Genomic DNA, 18,883 nt, shown 5'->3' on the forward strand with positions numbered 1-18,883 from the left:
GATGTGGATATGCACATATACTTGGATGTGAGGAGGTGGAAGGAAGGACTGGGATCCATAACGTAGAGTCTGAAACTTCTCCTAAGGAATTGGGGAGCCAGGGCAGCTCTCTTGCCCACAGCAGAACACTGAGAGCTCTTACCTCGGCGTGGATGTTGGGCACAGAGCCGCTGGATCCGTTCTCGGCGATGGCACTGTTGGAGCTGTTAGGGGAGCTGGGACCTGAGCCGGGGGCACTGCTACACATGGAGGACACTGCAACACACAGAGGCAGGGAGGATCAGCGCGTGCGCGTGCCCACCAACACACCAGTACAGCCGGGAGACTCCCTCCACCGGGATCAGTGACTGGTCCCAGTTCCCAGTGGGAACAGCATGACTGGACTGTTGCCTGCATTAAAACGATCAACTCCCAAATACAGCAACATCAGGTCCTGTAAAATGCACAAGACCCCTGGTTTTGTGTACTCTCTCTGATTGGTGCGCGGAGCACCTGTCCGAGAACCTTATTATAAACTGGGAGGCCAGGTGAGCAATCATGAGCCCTCCCAGGTAGAATAAAAGGTATGCCCCTGTTCCTGGAGCCCTTCCAGACTGTAATCGCTACTCACTGCTATTAAAAGAGGGAATGAAAAAAGCAAGGTTTAGCAATAAAGTCAATAGGTCAGTTGGCTGGGGAGCCCAAAAGGAGGCTGAGGCTCTTAGAAAGTCCTGGTGTCACAAATTAAAAAGGTGAAGTGTACTTTGAGTAATCTCGGAAGTCCTCAAGCCCACGTGACACAGCCACACAGCTCTCCCCAGCGTCCTTTCCAAGAGCTTAGTAAAATTATCTGAGACCACGAGATGGAAATTCAGGATGTAAACCACTTAACTGTGGCCCCTAAACACATTTCTGAAGCTGAGCTCCTCCTGTCAGCGACCTGAATCTCTTGGTTAAGTTGATCTATTTTTAGCTAAAGTCTATTTATCAATTAGAAAAAGAGCATTCAACATTTTGCATGCATGCAAGTCAATACACATACACAAGTATAATGCATATATAAAGTCCAAAAAGTAATTATAGGTCGTAGCATTATTTACTTAATTACCAAGAAAGCTCAAAAGCTGAAATGTTGCATTTCTGCCTTCTACTTTTCAGTGTGGAATTAATCTTAACTTCTTCCTTGAACACACAATGAAGCAGCTCTGCTGTCAAACCTGAGCCAAGCTTAATAGAATAATGTACGTAAGTAGCAGTTACAATTTCTAAGCAAATTATTAAAGATACAAGATGTGCACATGCAAATGGTCATATACAAAATGATACAATACACCAACACACATATCGATGTCTATGTTGTACATAAAGGCATTTATGTAGTAGCTGCATTTAGTCATTTGTTTAACAAATTCCAAGGGATGAGCAACTGGGAACCCGAGCAGCTTCCTTTGGAATTTGTAGATTTAAAAAAAAAATCATAATTATTATTAGTTGCAAGGGAGTGTGTTGACAGTCTTGCATTCATGGTGGGATTGATATCATCATCATCATTTTGACATGACAGTATTGCCCACCTGACCTACCTGGTCATTACATAACAGCAGACACACTAACTCAGGGTATCACACTCTGTTATGTTAACATTAAATGCTCAGAAAGAGAATCTGCAGTGCATACTGGACACAGTAAAGTCAATGAACATTCATGAAGATTTTACCATGAAGAACGTTTTTTTTCCCATGTCTAGGATCATCTAGGATACCACTGCATTACCAATGACTTGGGATTCCTGATGCGTAGCCCTACTTAAACACTGTGCATTGTTAAAAGTGGTATTGTAAAGTCTTTGGAGCTTTTTAAAACCTGGGGAAAACTGAAAGGAAAGTGCAGGTTTCTGCTTTATTACAATGAGGATGATGTCCTCAGTGATAATACAGTGATAGGGTGGTGCGGTGGCTCTGTGGCTCAGGATCTGCGCCTGTGGCTGGAATGTTGCCTGTTCGTATCCTGTGGCCGGCAGAGGAATCCTACTCCGTTGGGCCCCTGAGCAAGGCCCTTAACCCCAACTGCTCCAGGGGCACCATATAAATGGCTGACCCTGCGCTCTGACCCCAAGCTTCTCTCCCTGTCTGTGTGTCTCATGGAGAGCAATTTGGGGTCTGCAAAAAGACAAATTCCTAATACAAGATATTGTATATGGCCAATAAAGTGTTCTTTTACAACCACAACAAAACACCAGCACAAAATGGAGCAGACACAAACATCAAGGTGCCTGGAGGCTCTCAGTCTTTTGTATCAAGCAGGCTACTACCTGCTTCCAATGTGAGCAGCTCTGATCCTCGGAACCCGAGAGTTCTCTGGATTTCATCTCACCTCTAATCTTAAATATTCGATAGAGCCAATTATTTGAAATAAGAAATCAAACCACATGCCACTTGAAGCTTAACGCTAATTGAGACCTGCAGAAGGTCTTTCTGGGAATGGGACCTCCCAAGACCTGGATTTGCCCATCCCTTATCTATACCAGTAATTCATAAGTAGCATAACAAAATGGGACAATTCTAACACATTTGGGGATGCTGAATTTACAGGGCAGGGGTCTAGATCTTAGTTGTGAATGTTGATCATTTTCCTTTGTAAACATTGTGTAATAGGCATCACAAGGAGCTCAGAGTGCGGGGTCTCCCGTTCAGCTGCTGTGACTCGGAAGGGGGCGTGTTTCCCCAGCTATGGCGGCCGGGGGCTCACCTGTGATCTCGATGGCTCTCTTCTTGAAGGTACTGATCACCGTGCCGTCTTTCCGCCTCAACAGCGGGCTGCTCCTCCGCTCCGCCACCTTCTGTTTTAACCTGGAGCGCACTTTCAGATTGGGCTCGGAGGCTGCGGGAGGAGGACGAAGAGGAAGGCGTTGCTCAGATGGCACAGAAATCACCACCTGACCAGCAGCCATATCACCCTACAACTCGCAGCTGGCAGCTGCAGCAAACACTGAGGGAGAGTCTGCAATTCACAGGCATTGCCCTTGGTAACCTGACCATAATACTGATCGAGCTCTGTGACACTAATTAAATCCTGCAAATACACTACATGTGTGTAAAAGAAATTGCAATATTTATAGTAACATCTAATTACATGTAAATTTGCTCTGTTTTCTCCTGTCTGGTGGCTGAAATATCTTTTGAAGTTCTTAGAAACACCAATCACACTGTCATAACAATTCCTCATGTAGACAGAGCATTAAGCAAGTAAACCGGTTCAGGCGCTTTGAGTGGAGTGTCCAGAACCACTCTCAACTTCATCATGACGCATCCAGCACAAGACCCAGAGGGGTCCACATCCTGCAGTCCTCTAGCCAAAGGTCTCTGGTTGGTTCAGTTCAATGAGCTGCTGACTGACCTGCACTTCTCCAAAACCGGAGTTGGGACCACTGCCTTACCCCATCTAAAAATGTCTATAAACAAACCTGATATTTACATCTAGATCACCTGTACTAATAAATCACCTCCATGATAATAATACATGCTTACACTTATATAGAGCATTTTCTGGCCACTCCACTCAAAGTGCTGTACAGGTAATGGGGACTCCCCTCCACCACCACCAGTGTGCAGCCCCACCTGGATGATGCGACGGCAGCCATAGTGCGCCAGTGTGCTCACCACACATCAAACACTTACATAATGATACACATTTTCATCAGTCTGAAAAGCACCAGGAGTTACAGTGTGTGCGCGCTGGATGTGGGTGTGAGCAGGAGGCTGCTGAGGGCCCTGTGAGACCCGTGTGCAGAGTAATGAGACTCAGCATCAACCTTACTCTCAGTCATCACTCCGTCAATGATGCTGCAGGAGACGGAATGAAGTCTGTTAATTATATTACATCGTATTAGCCTGATCTCCTCTCTCATGAAATAAAATAAATATAGAAAGGGTATCAGCATGGCTTTCACGTCATGCCTGTGAGAGAGATCTGTGCATGTAACAATGACAAGCAGAAGACTCAGCCAGAATAGAAGAAGACTCCATATAATATGATTAGGTCTGGAAAATACACAAACTCATACTCTACCTTATGTATAACCAGCATTATGGCTGGTTCCTAACTCTACCTTATCCCTGGTTTGAAGCTAAACACTTGCGAGTAATTGTGTTTTGTTACTCTCTACAGTTTATTTTGTCACAACTTTGTGCTTTGTGACTCCCTAGTTTAAAAGTCTCATGTCTCTGTAGTAGGAGGTGGGATTTACAAAACAATTTACAAACAGCAAAATTATGATTATTACCTGTAGCTTCTGAGCCAATCTAGGTGCGGCTTAACAGGGTGCTTTCACACACTGGAAAGAACCAGGCCAGAATCTGATGGAGACTAGCTTTCAACAGAGCCAGCATCAATGAAACCAAGAAAGGGGGTTCTAGAATGGCTACTGATCTAGCCTACTGGGGGTGGGGTTTGGGATAAAAACAGCCAAGGGATCAACTGGAGTAGTACACTGCTTTTAAAAGAAGACCCTCGGCCTCAACCCTCTCCAGATTCCTGTCCACCCCTCCACACACACACTAACACACCATCCAGATTGCTGTTAAGTCCGATTTTGCAAACAGCTCAGAATTACTAAATAAAATATAGACAGCAAAATTTAAAAAAATATATAAAGACAGCCCACGCTTATTCAGTCCTCTGACAGAAACTGTGTTTAAGTGCAGGGCTGAATAGCTCCTCAGTTGTACGCTATGCTAGCCTTTCAGCACAGTGGTAGCTGCACCTCCGCAGATGTCCCTCCCCAGCGTCTGAGGCTGTGACTCATCCTGACTCACACCTGCAGACGCACTCTGCGCTGAACACATCAGCCTCGGAAACTGAGAGCGGAGATGCTGTACGCAACTGTGTTCACTCGCTGCTCTCTCTGCGAGAGCGTTAAGGCCAGTGGCGGTTTGAGGGGGCTGCTGGGGTGTCAACCTTCCCCCCCCCCTATTTTGCGAAGATCCCCTCTGGAATCCCCATCACCCCACAGTCCCTTTATCTCGCTCTATTGTCACACAACGCCCCAGCTTCTCTAAGCGACATTAACCTTCTTAGAATCACTGCTCGCATGTGTTAACAAACAGTGAGAAAGCAAGAGGCTGGCGGATCAAGCTTTATAAAGGCATGCAGAGCTGACGAAACAGTAGTAATTCAGGGACTCCCCCCAGCAGGGAGGGGGGAGGGATATGTGGTTGATAAAGTGTAAGGCAAAGTAATCCATTGTTCTGGATCTTGGGTCAATAACCCTTCTAAAATATATACTCAAGGTTCATATTTCCAAACTGGATGATGATAAAATATTTGTATTATTATTATTCAGATTTACCATTTGCTTAGAGAGATTTAGGATCATTTTATCCAGTCCAGAATAGCTTTTAAATTACTTAACTGAACTTGTTCAACTAAATGATCACATCACTTGCTCTTCTAGATACCTAAGGAAACTGCAGGTTTGCCGTCCTCTGAGAACTGCTGCTGCAAATTCCCTCCTCTAAGCAGCTGATGAATGGAAAAATACCTCTTCATCCTATAGCAGGCATGTGTGGGATCTGATCAGGCATGGTGAATGTATTCTTATGTGTCGCCTGCAAGGACCTCTGTATAATCATGAACTGCTAAGAAAAGACCCATCTCAGTCTGCATGCCAGAGCAACAGCGAAGATATCAGAGTGACGGTGAAGGAGTGGAGGCCTACAGGAGGCGTCAGGCTCACCTGTCTTCCGTAGGGGGAAGTCGTCTTTGCCATCATAAGCACCCAGCAGGGGAGGAAGTTTGTAGGAAGGAGGTGTCCCGGGAGTGTTACTCTGGGGTGGGGAGCTCTGGTCCAGGGAGGTGTGATGGGCTCCCCTGATGATACAATTGATGAGGAGGTAAAATAAAAATCTCCGCTCACTGCAAACACTGATATGCCTTTTCCCAGTCAATCAATATCAAGATCAGTAACTTTAAAGTTAGAAAGCTGGCAGTGCACTGAAGACAAAGGCTTCAGATGATGATTTCAGAGAAGCTTCTCTGCAAATCCACTCTCCAATATGTTCCTAAAATCCTCCTTCTGGAATGTGGCCAGCAGAAAAACCAGCCTGCTATTGCTTGAAAGCCTAGTCATGATTTTCTCCTGTATGACCAGAAGCTCAGAGGCAGGCAGGACAGTCTGTTCTGGCATTTGAAAAGGGTGAAGTAAATGAAGAAAATGCACTCATTCGCACTGGCTTGCTATTCATAAAGGCACATACCAGCATTTCTGGGGAAAGGAATGGTTGAGTCCACCAGATGAGGGTTCTTTGGATTTGCTGAGGAGAAACTCCTGCAGCTTTAACTTAACCTCTGTGCTGGCAATTGCACCTGTGCAGACAGACCAGTGAAGAAAAGAACACATCTACCATTAGACACCATTAAACGCAATCTTGCTCAAGACGAGCCCCCAGAGTTTCCTGCAAGAACACAGTGTGCTACCATCAGGCATTTTTCCACACGCTGCTTTCAAAGGTATTTCTGTAACAAGCTTTCCGAGAGCTGCACATGGAAAGTAAAGGCATCTGCGCTCCAGTGAATATGTGTCTGTGGTTTAGCGTATCCGTGCACATTAATGGGTTATTTATGTGTGCTTGTCAGTGCATTAGTGGAAATGCACCTGGGCTTAGTGAAGTACATCTCAGTGCGCTGGCCTGTATGTACCCATACATTAGTGCACTGGTCCACAAGTGCAGGTGTATAAGAGCATCTGCATGTCAGCACGTCAGTGATGTGTCTGTGTCTCGGTGAGTTTCTGCTTGTCAGTATCTTACTCTCTTTGCCCTTCTCCTTGTTCCTCAGCATGATGAGCTGCTGCTCCAGTCGCTGCTTCTCCATCTCCTCGTGTCTCTGCTGCTCCAGCTTCCTCTTCTGCTCCAGCTCCTGCTGTCGCTTTGCTGCCAGGATCTCCTGCTGCTGCTACACAGCACACACACAACTCATTCACACTTCCACTTTCACAGGTGAAGTTTTCTGTGCGTGTACTTTTGAGCTGGTGTGTTTTACAAGTATACCTGGCTTGCCTGCTCGAATGAGCTTTACCTACAAGGTGTCTATACCAAAACAACATTTACTAAGTTACACAATTAGCAGATAATACAATATAAGCAATGAGTACAATAAAGCAATAATGTCCAATAAGCAATATATACTTCATGGAAAAATGAGAATAACATGCTATATATAACACATATTAGTGAAGAAATTAATAGGCATGTATTTAAGGAGGAAGAATGCAATTTGTTTCAAGTTTGAGTGCCGTGAATTTGACATGACCTTAGCCTAATCCCAGCTCTGCTGCGGACTGCATGTGACCCCAAGTCTTACCCTGGCCCTACTGTGGACTCTGTGTGACCCCAGTCTGGCCCTGGCCCTGCTAAGTACTGTGTGTGACCTCAGCCTAGACTTGGACTCGGCCCTGCTGTGGACTTGGCGTGACTTCCACCAGACCTGCTACGGACTTGGCGTGACCTCAGCTCGGCCCCAGACCTGCTGCAGACGGCATGACCTCAGTCTGGCCCCAGACCTGCTGCGGTGTTGGCATGACCTTGGCCTGAACCCCAGATCTGCTGGGGACTTTGCATGACCTCAGTCTGGCCCCAGACCTGCTGCGGTCTTGGCGTGACCTCGGCCTGGCCCCAGACCTGCTGCAGTCTTGGTGTGACCTCGGCCAGCTCCCAGACCTGCTGCGGTGTTGGCATGACCTTGGCCTGAACCCAAGACCTGCTGCGGAGTTGGCGTGACCTTGGCCAGCCCCCAGACCTGCTGCGGTCTTGGCGTGACCTTGGCCAGCTCCCAGACCTGCTGCAGTCTTGGTGTGACCTCAGCCCGGCCTCCTCACCTTCAGGTGCTCCTGCAGCTGCACCTCGTGCTGGCGGGTCAGGACCTCGTGCTGCTTCTGGAACTCGGCGAAGAGCAGCTGCTTCTGCAGCTCCTGCTGCTGCTTGAGGAGGAGCAGCTCGTGCTGCAGCTGCTGCTCGCGCAGGATGGGGTCGAGGGAAGAGAGGGCCACACGGGGGTCTGTGCGCAGGTCCACGGGGCCCCCCCCGCCGCCCCCCTGATCACCCCCGCCGCCCCCTCCCCCGCCTCCGGGGCTCTGCATCCCCACCGCCAGTGACGTCTTCACCTCCACTGCTGCCAAGACAGAAAATGAAGTCAAGGTTAAAATCTAAGATGTACCAAAGTCTGGATCAATGGGTCACTGGTCACGCTGGGTCCCCGTACTACAGCTTCTACCCTACAACAGTGTACATCATAAACAGCTAACTGTGCAATGCCTCAGAACTCAATGCACTTCTGCACTTTTGACTTGGTCTATCATGGATTCTTGTTTACTACCATCTATTTATGGTATGACTATAGATACTATCACTATCATGTACTGTTTTGCAGTGTGCTGTCTGCATTGTTTGGTGCTATCTGTTTTACTGTGTCGTTTGCTGCACTGTTCATGTCCTGAGAGAATGGCATGAATAAGGATTCCAATGCACATTTACAGTGATAATAAACTCCTAATCAACGATCAACCAGCCTCTTCTTCCCCATGATGCACATGGACAACCAAAACCTCACCTGTGGTCAATACGGATGTGTACTTGCTCCATAAAGCAGACAGTAACAAATGATCAAGCACATCACAGATTACTGCCCTGTCCAAATGGCTATCCCTTTTGCCCAGCAGTGGATTGGAACATGCAGAACTGATACTATTCAACATGTGCCTTTAATTATTGGCAGACAAAAGTAAAAGAAAGTACATTCTGCACAGAGGTAGCCCCTACAGAGGCCAGCCTTGCTTCTGAGGACATGGACTTTGTCAGACAATGTTTATCAACAAATTCCCACATGTTTTAAACATGCTTTTGTGTATATTAACAGTCTGATGAAAAACAGGACTGATATAGACACAAATCTGGTAAATATTGCCTATGGAAACTAGCAGAGGATGCATAGACAACTCAGTACTACAAAGCACAGCGGAACAGAGAGGGCAAATAATGACGGATCTAAAAGTCCCATTGAAAAATGTAACTTATTAGTGCTGAACATGTTAATGTGACTTTCTTTTCAATCGCCACGCACGCTTACTCTGATCACACAGGTTAAATCTGTGAATTTTTTAGTTCACAAAGATTAGTTGAAAAATAAAGACAAGCCTCACGATGTGAACCATGCCCATATAGATGGCATTCTTGCCATAATAACTAATGAACTAACAGGAGAATCGATAAGGAGCTACTGCACCAGTCCTGAGCCTCCCCAGACACTCTCTGCAAGACTAGTACTACAGGAAACACAAATACAGGGCAGGAGGGAAAGGGGATTTGCAGCATGTTCACTAAAGAGAGCAATTCTGTGATGGTGATAAAAGACACAACAGAGATTTGACATTCATTCTGGTCAACTTCATTTGCCCCCATAGCACCAAGCACAAAACCATGAGCATCCATTAAGACTACGACAGCGGTAAGGTCAGCCTGTGGTTGCGTGCAGAAGTGTGCGTTTCTGCTTGTACGTGTCCAGTCACAGCGCATTCGACTGCCTCCTGGGCAGCACAAAAGCAATTATTGAGTAGGAGAACAAGACGTCATCCCACTAATAATAGCAATAGCTATTGATACACGCCTCAGCATGCGTGTTGTTTTCTGCCAGCTTATATAACCCAAAGACAACGAGACTCTAAAACAGCTGCAGCTGAAGACAATACAGTACCACATCTTGGTTTTTTTTAACACTACACAGCGGCAGGTGTATTTTCATTGGTAAAGACCTAATCACTGTGGTCCAGGTGTAAAAGTGTTTCCTTCATGTAAGCCATAAGATCAGGAGGCACTTCTTGTTGTACAAACTGAATTTATGCTAAAAGCCAGTGTAATTTAGAATTTAGAAGTTCCCCAAACAATACACACGAGATCTGAGACAGGTACATTGTTTACAGTTCTATGGATCTCTGCTTTTGGGTCCAGAATGGGCATTATGTTTTTTTTTAAAACAGGACCAACCAGTTTAATTAAAGCATCAGGACAACGATTGAGCTGCAGTCCGTGTGGCGCACTCTCTGTGTTCTGAAAGGTTTTCAGACCCATTGGCCACAATCACAAGGTAGCAGGAAGGGATGGCAGGAACACATTTAATATGGGACATTATTTAGCCATTAAATGCATGTTGTTGCCAATGCACTTCTGGGAATACTGGTGCTGGTGTCTGTGTGTGCCCTGCGATGGACTGGCGTCCCATCCAGGGTGTATCCCACCTTGTGCCTGTTGCTTGCTGGGATAGACCCCTGCTCCCCAGCAACCCTAAATCAGTTCGAAAATGGATGGATGGATGTTGCCAAAGCATCCATCTATTGGGTTTTCAAACCTTTTAAATTCTGATCTCCAGGTTGCCACAGGGGCTCTGAATGGCTTCAGAGGTAGTGATATCTGATGGAGATTCTGTAGTTTACAGTGACCTGAACTAAACACAGAGACTGAATTATCCCAACTACCACTCATCCACCTGCACCCTCCGAGAGAAGGGAAATCTCGCCTTTCAAGCTAGCAGGGGGAGGAAAACACTTCAAGATGATTAATGAATACGAATGTATCCCTGTGGGACAGTGGGACAGCTTGAGACTGGGGCCTTGCCAAAAACAGAGTTTGCTGTATTTGATGCAAGCTACTAGTCACAGGTGAGACCTTTGTGGTTTGCAGGACAATTAAGGCTCCTTTTGGTCAGGCCTGTCTGCGCAATTCAGTTGTGAAAAAGGTCAGCAAGCAAAAGGCAACCACCACTGTCCCACAGCAGAAATGCGACTTTCCTTAGAAGCACGCCCACATTGCTCCTCCCATTATCTGCGCCAAACCCACCAATCACAACCTGTTCGGGTCAAAGGGGAGAGACCACGCCCACAGACCTTCTATCAGTATTGGCACAGGAACTTGGCTCATCTTCCTGGCCAGCTAGTGGGTGGCTGGCAGAGTGAGCAGCACCCGCTTACTCCCACGATGCCACACTGGCCTCGTCATCAATGCACTCCATGCTGGCAGGCAGCACCTGGGCTAACTTTCTATTCCAGGGGGCTCATGGGCTGCAGCTTACCAACACAAAAAGAAGCCACGGTTTTATTGAGGAAGCAGAAGTCTTCATCCTAACAATAATACGATTATACTGTTATCAGGCATTTCCTAAAAATACTTCCAGGAGATTGTGGCACATAGGCGGTCTGCCAAGAGCTGACGTCAAGCTCGTCTTCTCCGAGGCCAGCAGTCAATACACTGATGTATAGCACAGCAACCACAGAGAAAAGTGACATCAGTCTCGCTGTCGCCCCAGGAAAATCAGAGTAGCCTTCACATGAAGCTTCAAGCACTACTTTTACTCCATTTATATCAGGTGCAAAAGTTTCTGTTGCCTTCAAATTCATCTATGATATTCAATGGAAGAGGTTCATATACTGTGTTATCATGAACAGAAATAAGCCCCAACTAACACAAAAACCTGCTCCTTGATCTTTGCACTGACCTTGTAGTTTTACTGTTTTGTATCAGGAAAGCACACAACATTTATTCGATCATATCACAGAGAGCTCAGCTGCACCGCGCAACTGTGAAGACAGTAGGACTAGGGGTGGGAGTAATCTAGATTTTTAGATAATTACACAAAGTGTGGTTATTTCAAACATCCAGGAAGTGATTGCAGTTTTTCCCCAGTGGTAAAGAGAGTTAGCACATTCTTTGCCAAAACTGGAAAAGGCTGTGAGGAAGGTGTGTCTCAGATTCAACATGCAAATATACAATCTACAAACCCCAAAATAACTAAAATCCAAAAATAGAGCCCTGGAACACAGGACTCACAACACACAGAAGTCTGTTTTTAAAAAGAAAACACAGACACAGAAAACTCTAGTGTGGTTCTTTATGGCTAAGCGGTGTTTACTGTTCTCCGATAACTACTGAAGCCAAACACAACACTTAAAACATCTGTTTATTTCAAAAGAAACAGACAGCACGATGAGGTTTAGGAAAACTGCTGGGTAAAAAATAAACAGAAGGAAATGTCCACGAAGCCTTTATAGTAGGACTTTTGGTTTCCACCCTTAACCAGTGGCAAATCTGCTCAGTAATTTGTCAGTTTAACCCCATGGCTTGGCAATGCATATAGCATGCACCAAATGTGTATTATCATCACTTTCCACATTGTGCATGCTTTAAGTCTTATGCTTTTTCATACCTTACTCTGTTTTTGTTGTAGTACATCATAGCAAACATTCACAAGAGTGGCTGTGGGAATGCATAGAGCTGTCATGCAAACTAGCCCTCACTTAGTTACTTGAATCTCTTATTAATTCACGTGGTCAATGCCATGTGAACTGGCAGCATGGGGACTTTCCCTTACCAATAAATGCTTTAGACAGAAAATGTGTGCTTCTTTTATCATCGCTAATCATTAAAGAGCTTATGGACATGTAAGGGGCAATGCATTTTAAAGGCCAATTTGAGAGCATTCTGGGATTCCAAAGACTAAACGCAGGAAGGAAATGCAATTAAGGGAATTTAGTACCACTAAACTGCAAATACTTTTACTTTGTGAGGCATTAAGGCCTGTCAAAAAGGAGGAAAAGGTAGATGGTATCACACTTTGCCCTAATTTTCACTGCACTTCACAGAGTTGCGCATCATTTTGATCATTAAGTTGCACAAATTGCACAAATGGCAATTTCTAATTGCTCATATGATTTGCCGTCCATCACATACCTAAATTATCAGCAACTCAGACTGCAATGTTTGAATCAGTGTTCAACGGGCAAGCTGCACATATATCTTCTGACGTGCTTGAACAGGCAGCCCTTGCAGGTGTGGTTCCATATCAATGCAAAGGTTGATACAGGTGAATCCCAGGCAGTAATGCACTGTTTCATGCTGTGAACGTCCTGCCATCGTGGGCTGTACTCAAAACACAGCAGCCACATCTCCTCTTTGGCCATACAGCAGCATACATAAAGTACTGGCATCCAGCACCCATAATAAGATTTGTCACTAATACCTGAAGACTCATTCATACTAGCAAGGCACAATCACAGATCTAAGCAACTCATTTAGGAATTCCATTGCTTGCATCTGCATCAGCATAGGCATCTAAATGACTAAATTTCACAGAACAAATTGGTATTCACAAATACCAATTGCCACAATGACATGGGTGTTCCATAAACTCCAAAGAATTATCATTGACCAAAAAAAAAAGGCAAAAAGCAATAATTTTCTCATTAAAATTTAATATCCAAGTTGTTGTTCAGAGGATGCACATTTTGCGGTGTACCATTCTATTAAATAAAAACACAGGCTAAAAATTCGAAGGGATGATCTGCATAACTAGGTGACCTGTTTGACATTTTAAACCCTGCCTGTCAATCTCACCACGAAAAGCAATCAGAGCTGCTGAAACCACCAGCCACACACACATCCGTATTTGCAGACATCCACGTTGCCAGAGGCCGATGGCGATTAAACACAAAGAAACCACCACCCGCCTCGAGTGCACCATTTCAGCTGAAGGAAATGAACGGGGGCGCAGCTGTGAGAGGGATAAGAACGCAGCTTAAGCGTTTTGCAGCCCCGACACGGCTCACGGTGGCTGGGCAAGCCGAAAAAGCACAAAAGCGTCTCTGAGAGGCGCACTCAGCGTGGGAATCCTGCAAATCGTTTTGAGGGTCTGCAAGCCAACAGGCTGGGGATCACTCCCAGACTCATCAAGGCAAGGGGATCGGTCACATTTACAATTTCTCTGCAGACCCCGCACATAAAGGATGCATTTATACGTCCTGCGTGGGTATACCTTATTTGCTCTTAAACCTGGGCTGGAAAAACAACTCTGGTGCTTGCTTTCCAGATTTACCGTGCAGAACAAGAAGCCGCAATCCGTGGATACAGGTTTAAAGGCATGATGTTTTGTGGCCTGCTCTTCCAGCGTGAGGCTTTAGAGGTTACTCTGTAAGTGTAATTCAGCGGTTTTTTTTTTAAAAATCTGGCCAAATTTGCTCCTGCTAAACATCTTGACATATAGAATTCATACAGATGAACAAGCCGCCGAAGCTCTGTTTTAAGAGGCTATGCTTCAGATTAAAGAGTGCATCACTTCCAATCGACCTCAAAGACCCTTAGCATCTGCGTGACGTGAATCTCCTCCTCTCTCACACTGGTGAGCACCCATTCGTCACTGACTGTGCAAACGGCTGCAGATCAAGGAAGAGCTGCGACAAACCTACCATGCACTGACGTGCCAGCTCATGATCTCTGCAGAACTTTCACAAATGCAGTTAAAAAAAAAAAGAAAACAGGAAGTTCACAACTGACTTGTCAAAAGCATACAGATGGATTATGTAATGACGTGCATGGAGGCTTCCAGAGAGTCAGGGAGAGGGAGACAGAGATATTAATCGGACCAAAGCGGGCTCTGCAGAACCCAGTCCAGCCTGACTGGGGCGGTGAGGAGACAGTGAAGAGCTCCTGGAAGTGGCACAAGGCTGAAGTTTACACAGAGGATTATCTCTTACTCCACAGCTTTATTATAATCGGCTGGAAAAAGCAGAGCTATAAATAGCCGGGCCTCTACGGCAGCTGTCTGTATAAAAGAGAAAAAAGAGGAGGGGGGCGCACCTCTTATCTCTCTTTAAATGAAGACTGACATCAATGCATCAGCGGATGACGAAGAGCAAGAGGAGAAAAAAACCCATCTGAGCGCAGCGCTAGCCGCTTGAATCAAACAGGCGAGCTGACCTTGTGCATCTCTGTGTGCGCGCGAGTGTGTTTACTACACTGTCGTGCTCCCTACTCCCCCACGCGAACGCCAGCGGTCTTCCTCTTTGATCCCCCTGGACCGGTGGCGGAGGAGGGGACTGTGGAACAGCCTCCAGGGCCGATTGCCGGAGCCCAGGGAGGCAAGCGCCTCGATTACGGTCCCCTAACGAGCCTCTTCTCCAAGCGCAACAATCTTAATGAGAGAAGAGGCGGCCTTCATCGCCCGAGTGTGAAATGTTATAGAAAGGAATTAGCCAGCAATTGCTCCAGCATTAAGAAAATATCATTTTTTAAGCTTGTCATATTTCTGATATTTGCTTTTTATAATTGGGGGAACCTGTGAGTGAAAAATGAAATTTACTCATTAAGATGAAATCGTCAGATTCAGCAGGGGCTGCAGAGGCTTCTGTCTGTCATTCGACCAAAAAGTTCTGCTTAACCGAGTTAATTATTTTCTTGACTGGGCCACGTTTTAAAATCTTTATTTCACGTCTTGATAGAGATGAAGATTTGAAAAACACTTTTTTTTCACGTAATTCAGCCCCAAATCCCCCCAGGCAGTTTTCAAATGTGTCATTTTAATCAAATAATCATGCTAATTAGGGTAGCGTAAAAGCTTAGGGGGGGAGAAAAATAGCTAGAGGGGCTCAGCTACTGTTACCCTCAAAAAAATTGATCCTGACATCCCCTGAGTTCCAATATCAGACGATCAAATTCCCCCTCCAGCACTAGCCCTGCTGGACAGCCCTCAGTGGATCTCGCTAGAGGAAAAGCTGGGTCACTAGAGGAAGAGACAAAAAATCTAGGGCAGGCAATATCATGACAACAAAACATCTCATTGTCAAGACAGCCAAAACTGTCAGGGTGACTGAGCAGGAGTGACATCAGAGCTGACAGCACATCGTGGCAAAAAGCCTCATTAGTCAGCACGGTGTCACTCTGGGGGCAGGGAGGCTGGTAGGTGTGTCTGATCACCCCCCACCACCACCACCACCACCACCAATACCCAATACCCTCCCCCATCCATCAACAGTATGCAGCACAAAGAATGGAGGAAAGATGCCCAGTGCATTGTGTTCTTTAGGAAGTGCAGAGTATTGTAAAAGTGGTATCATCCATCCATGCTCACCAACTGCTTTATCCTTAACAGGGAGACTAACCCAGAAAACATAGGGCACAAGACAGGAGTACATTCAACAGGACATCAGTCCACCACTGGGCACACAGTCAAGAAAACAGAGGGCAGTATCGAGACATCAGTTAGCCTGGACTGCATGTCTTTGGACATTGGGCTGGAAACAAGAGCACTCAGAGAAAATTCAGGCGAATGGGGAGGAGAAGACACAAACACTACATAGACCAAACCAAATTCCAACCCAGGACCCGGTAGCCATTAAGAAAACAGTACTATCTACTGTTAGACTGTGGCTCCGAAAATGGTCCAGTTAAAAAAGAAAGGAATATTATTATTGATTGATTAATTGATTCATTTCGACTGCTTTAACTTTATCGCAGGGAACCAGGGGGATCTGCTCTAGCACCAATGTTCTTCCTAACCTGCATCAATGATCTAGACTCTGATGCACTGATTATACTTATCAAATTTAGACGTTACAAATTATACAACTGCAGCACAAGAGAGCTTAGGCAAAAGGGAGGGCACCAGGCAAATCTAATAAGTGCAAATTACTACATGCAGGGAGCAAGAAAATGAATTTCAAGTATCGGATGTATGGTAATGCACTGAAAGAAACAAGACACGAGAAAGCCTCAGATGCTTATTTAAAGTCTTTGCAGTTAATAAAAAAGGCCAACAAAATGCTTGGATATATTGTTAGGAGTGCAGCATTGAAAATGCCATTAAAACTATGCAATCCATTTGTCACACCTCATTGAAAATACTGTGCGCAACGTGGAACAACATGCTACAAGAATGATACAGATTCCCAAGCCACGTGGCATGAATGACTGTCACCAAGTGTATTTTTTGTGTGATTAATGTCTTCATCCTATGGACACATGAGGTACAGTCAGATGGTTGACCACAACATACGAGTATAAATCTCCCCCCTGTGTCACACACATTGCCCTACACCCCACCTCTTCTCTTCCCCCCTCTCCAGTACTAATTAGCTCACTGTACCCTCATTTCAGCCTCTCCTTTCTTCCTTTCATTCCCAGCAAGGATGAAAACAAACACTAATGTAACACAATGTCTGCTTTCAAGAACTGGGTTATAAATAACACTGGATTAATAATGCACGCAGACAGAGACCGAGCGAAAGAGAGAGAAGGAAAGGGAATGAGGCGTGTGCTTTCTGAGCTTGCTGGTTTCGGATTTTCTCTGGTTTTGAGCGTTTTCCCCGCTGTGTCTCCTCTCTCTTTAGGAAGCGCAGGGTACTGCAAGAGTGTCAGACATCCATGCTCACCAACTGCTTTATCCTTAAGAGGGAGAGACAGGGACTAACCCGGAAAACACAGGGTGCAAGGCAGGGGTACGTTCAACGGGACATCAGTCCACCGCTGGGCACACAGTCAAGGAAACAGAGGGCCATATCAGTTAGCCTGGGCTGCATGTCTTTGGACATTGGGCTGGAAACAAGAGCACTCAGAGAAAACTCAGGCGAATGGGGAGGAGAAGACACAAACTCTACCTACCAAATTCGAACACATGACCCTGTAGCCATTACGCAACAGAGCTATCTACTGTTAGACTGTGCCACCCAAAATGGACCCAATGAAAGAAAAAGGAATATTATTATAATTGACTTATTTGGATTGATTTAACATCATCAGAAGGACAGAGGTTTTCCTGCTTTTTCACCTGCCACCAGGGACTTGCCCACCGGCGTGCCAGAGACTGCAAGGCGCCCAGCGTGTCACTGGGTGATTTTGTTCTGTTCTATCAATTTAACAAACAAGAATAAAACCTATTATAACATTACTGCTGATGATGCTGACTGTAGTCAACAGTGAAATACTGGAATCCTACACTCCGGCACTTTCTACCCAAAGCGCTGTATAGGTCATGGGGATCCCCCCCACCACCACTTGGATGATGCGACAGCAGCCACAGTCCACCACTACTCTCCACACACACCAGCTCTCAGCGGGGAGGAGAGCAGAGTGATGAAGCCAGTTCAGAGATGGGGATTAGTAGGAGGCCATGATTGGTAAAGGCCAGGGGGAAATTTGACGCCGGAGTAACGCCCCTGGCGTTTTTAATGACCACAGAGAGTCAGGAACTCGGTTTCTCGTCCAAAGGACGGCACCTTTTTACAGTGTTCTGTCCCCGTCACTATGCTGGGGTATTAGGACTAGCACAGACCGCAGGGTGAGCGCCCCCTACTGGCCCCTCTTACACCTCTTCCAGCAGCAGCCTTAGTTTTTCCCAGGAGGTCTCCAATCCAGATACTGACCAGGCTCACACCTGCTGGGCTTCAGCGGGGCTGCCAGCTGTGAGCTGCAGGGTGATATGGCTGCCGGCACGATGGTTCGGTCTGATGTTCCTCAAGGTATGAAGGGCTCCAGCTGTGGTGCTGCCCTACCAGACTAGCAAAAGGGAGTCAGACCAGCATGCCGACACTGTGCGGGACCAGCGTGCGCCAGCTGCGCACCTGCAGTCGGGAGGCATGAAGGACAGCCGAGGGAAGGAGCAGTGGGCGGATGGCGTGCCAGCGCGCGACGAGAGCTGCTGCCTGCGCCATGCCGCGGGATTCCCCTTGACAGGCAGATGCAGCGCCTCGCGCACACTGAGACAGGTAGCTGTAAAAGGAGCCTCCCCCGCACTCACGGCAGCGCAGGGCCCAGCGTGGGAGGCTGGTGAGGCAGGCAAAGGAAAAAAAAACCCTGTCCAAACACATCATAGGCCCCTGCACTCTTAAAACTAAAAATACCGCACCGCCCCCCCCCCACATCTGCAGGAGAAGTTCAGCTGAGTATTCGCGAGCGAGTCAGGTGGAAGCTGCGGCTGGGCAAGGGCAGCAGGAGCCCTCAGAGGAGCTGGGCTGAGACAGTCGCAGGCGCTGGAGTGGCTGCTGCTGCTGCTGATGGCAAGTGGCCCAGTGGTGTTCTCTAGGCATTTCAGTGCC

The 18,883-nt window shown here is 46.4% G+C and overlaps 1 protein-coding gene across 8 annotated transcripts in view; it reads right to left on the reverse strand.

Annotated features, from left to right (window-relative positions):
- Positions 1 to 18,883, reverse strand: part of hdac5 (histone deacetylase 5) — a 93,581-nt gene that overhangs the window by 27,080 nt on the left and 47,618 nt on the right. For all 8 annotated transcript variants that reach the window (XM_088906013.1, XM_088906010.1, XM_088906008.1 and 5 more), the window contains 6 exons: positions 7,853 to 8,145; positions 6,786 to 6,930; positions 6,234 to 6,342; positions 5,714 to 5,847; positions 2,728 to 2,859; positions 143 to 255 (listed from right to left, as the gene is read on the reverse strand). In XM_088906013.1, coding sequence (XP_088762139.1) covers positions 143 to 255; positions 2,728 to 2,859; positions 5,714 to 5,847; positions 6,234 to 6,342; positions 6,786 to 6,930; positions 7,853 to 8,145 — 926 coding nt within the window. The remainder of the gene's footprint in view (positions 1 to 142; positions 256 to 2,727; positions 2,860 to 5,713; positions 5,848 to 6,233; positions 6,343 to 6,785; positions 6,931 to 7,852; positions 8,146 to 18,883) is intronic.

This window comes from Atractosteus spatula, chromosome 26 (assembly GCF_055471065.1).
Source record: "Atractosteus spatula isolate fAtrSpa1 chromosome 26, fAtrSpa1.hap1, whole genome shotgun sequence".
In the NCBI taxonomy this organism is placed as follows: domain Eukaryota; kingdom Metazoa; phylum Chordata; class Actinopteri; order Semionotiformes; family Lepisosteidae; genus Atractosteus; species Atractosteus spatula.